The sequence below is a fragment of the Colobus angolensis genome, unplaced genomic scaffold (genome assembly GCF_000951035.1).
Source record: "Colobus angolensis palliatus isolate OR3802 unplaced genomic scaffold, Cang.pa_1.0 Scaffold4, whole genome shotgun sequence".
In the NCBI taxonomy this organism is placed as follows: Eukaryota; Metazoa; Chordata; class Mammalia; order Primates; family Cercopithecidae; genus Colobus; species Colobus angolensis.
The window spans coordinates 15,452,446-15,455,447 of record NW_012117376.1 but is presented as its reverse complement, the minus strand read 5'-3'; the positions used below and the strand labels follow the sequence as shown (position 1 = coordinate 15,455,447).

The window sequence follows — 3,002 nt, the reverse complement described above, 5'->3', positions numbered from 1 at the left end:
AAAAAAAAAAAAAAAACAAAGTGCCAAAGAATCATCTGGCAACACATCTTTTCAAAGAGGAAGCACGAGCTTCAGTTTAAGATAGACCAGGGCTTGAATTCTGACCCCAACACTCACTAGTTGTATGACTGCAGAAAAACGACTTAACATTCCTGAAACTATTTCTAATTTCCATTATTTGAGGCAACACCATGTATTAAAGGAGAAAAATATAAACGAGCTGGCACGTAACAGGAGTTCAATAAGTGAGGACTGGTATTTCCTTCCAGTCACTGGCATATGTAATAATCACAGTGTAGCTACAATTCTGTTTTCTTCTTGTTATAGAAATAAAACTGATCTGCCCATTACATATATTAATATCCTGCTTTCTGTGAATTGCTTCGTTTACCTTGCGTCTTTCTTCTGCAGCTTCTAATTTCTTCTGAATTTCCTCCAGAGAAAGATCCTTCTTCTTTGGAGGGGAAAGGGGGAATTCTGGAACAGATTCTTTTGACCGAGGGCTGAGAATCAGCTCAAAAGCCTGGCCTGAGGCACGCTTCTCCAGTTCTTTCACCTGGATATCTAGAATTGATTATATTTATAATTCAGAAAACCAAGATTCTCCTATTCTAATAAACAGTACTATAATTTTCTAAAACCCAAATCAATTTAATGTATTAAATTAGGGCTAATGAGGAAAGTTGTGGTTTTTTCCCCTTTTTATTCCTATCAGCCTACTGACACTAGGGGAAGATGTGTTTGCAGCAAGATATTATCTAAATACCATTTCCCAAGGCCAGGTACCATGGCTCATGCCTATAATCCCAGCACTTTGAGAGGCCAACATGGGAAGATCCCTTGAGCCCTGAAGTTTTGAGACCAGCCATGGCAACAAAGGGAAAGCCCATCTCCACAAAAAAAAAATTTTTTTTAATTAGGTGGGTGTGGTGGCCCATGCTGATAGTCCCAGATGCCATGGAGGCTGAAGTGGGAGAATCGCTTGAGCCCACTTGAGCTCCAGAGGTCAAGGCTGCAGTGAGCTATAATTAAGCCACTGCACTCCAGCCTGGGCAACAGAGAGACCCTGTCTCAAAAATAAAAAATAAAAACCATCTCCCAGAAAAACAAAGCTCAACATTTTTGGATTAATAAATACTGTTTTGAGACATCAGTGTCTTGACAATTGCTTTCATAAACAAAAGACTTGTGCAAACTCCACAATTTTGCTTCAGACTAAGCCAAACTGTCTAATAAACAATTATGAGCTCTTGGCACATTCAAGTAATAATCATTTTTTAATTCTCCTATTCATAAAATACGTTTTGGATAAGACCATAAGTGCCAAATCAAAGGTGAAGACCTGAGCCATCTCAATCTAAAATCATAAGCCCATCACAATTTCAGCTTTTCCAAATAGATTACCTACCAGAAGAAGCCATGGTGAATAGAAGACAAGCGACAGGCAGTGTATTCTGCACAATCAACTGGGATAAGGAAAGCCCTGAAAATGATTTTCAAAAACATGCAATCACTTTCTTTGCCTTTCTACATGTCATCAACCAAAAGAGATCTCACATCACATCTACATACATCGTCAGAAAAATCACTACGTAGAATAAAGACGTCATTAACCACGAAAAAGTTTATCAAAATCTAAACAAACATATTAGTAAATACGACCTGAATATGATATTGGTTGCAGAAAATCAAGTTAACTGAGTTTGCTCGTTCATAAAACTCTTGGATTTTTAAAATCAGATGAAGTCACAAGGGTGAAGGATCTTTCCCCCCATAAACTCTTTAACATTTCCCCAAAACTGTAAGAAGATATTCCAGATTCAACTCAACAGTGCCCCCGGAGCCATCTTAATACTGCCTACAACTCATTGTGTAAATGAAATACCCACCCCTGCTTTGTCTGTGTCTGACGTGGTGGATAAAAAAACGCCCAAGCTAATAGTAACCAATAATGTTGAACTCCTATTGTCCCTCAGATTTAAGCTCCCTTGCCCAACAGCAAGCAAAATGTTTATGAACCTCTAGATTTTTACTTATGATATTTGCTGCCGTTATGTCATGAAAAATGCTGTATCTCTTGATCTTTTTATGATTTTTGTAGACCCCAGCTAGTACCAAAAACGTAGGATGACAGGTTCCCAAAAGCTAGAAATTTAAACCAGAGGCAGCGACAAGATTTAGGCAAAGCAGAAAATTAGACGCAGCACCGGACCCCAGGATGGGCGTGGTCCTGGTCCAGACGAGAAAAAGAGGACCGGTCGCCTCCGGCCAATCAGAGCACGCCCTGCGCTCCAGCCCCTGGCCCCGCCCCCTTCCTCCCCGCGCCTTTTCGAATCTCCCCGAACTCTCAACACCCCAGAGCCCGCGCGCGTGGGAAGGGGAGGGGTGGGCGGGGCTAACGGTCCAATCCGGGTAACTCCGCCCGTGCCTGACTCCCCCCGCGCCGACGCCCCCCCCAACTCCCGCCAAAAACACCTTCAGGCCGCCGCCACCACCCCCGTCACAGTTCACCGGGTGGGGCAGGCCCTGGGAACAGGCCCCCCGGTGGCCCCGCGGTGGGCTCGTCACCGCCTCCCGCCGTCCCTATGCCCAGCCTGCCGCCATCCAAGCTGTCCGCCCGTCCGGCCGCGAAGACATAAGAACCCTCGCGGGGACCGGGAGCGCCGCCCCTCAGTCACCAGCTGCGGTCGCCAGGGGACGGTCGCGGGGAGGGTCGAGTCCCTGGCTGCCCGCAGTTTGGCCCTAAAGCCGCTGGTCGCGGGGGGCGCCGCCCCGTCCCTTCACACAATGGGGACCCCGGCGGGGCCCGCAGGGAAGGGAGGGAGGGAGGTAAATGAGGGCCCACGCCCCCTATTGTCTCCTCGACGGCACCCCGGAGCGGACTCCGAGTGCTCGCCCAGTCCCCTGCCCACGAACAGCCGCGCCCCCAGACAACGGGGACAAAGGCGAGGCTCCGCCCGAGCCACACACAAAGCGGAGCGACCCCCGCCCACCAGCCCCTC

At 47.3% G+C, this 3,002-nt stretch overlaps 1 protein-coding gene across 1 annotated transcript in view; it reads right to left on the bottom strand.

Moving 5' to 3' along the window:
• The window catches only part of STMN1 (stathmin 1), a gene marked incomplete at its 3' end in the record, with an annotated part of 12,048 nt that overhangs the window by 8,820 nt on the left and 226 nt on the right, over positions 1-3,002 (bottom strand). The window contains exons 2-3 of the mRNA XM_011955671.1: positions 1,409-1,483; positions 392-564 (exon numbers count right to left, since the gene is read on the bottom strand). Coding sequence (XP_011811061.1) covers positions 392-564; positions 1,409-1,483 — 248 coding nt within the window. The remainder of the gene's footprint in view (positions 1-391; positions 565-1,408; positions 1,484-3,002) is intronic.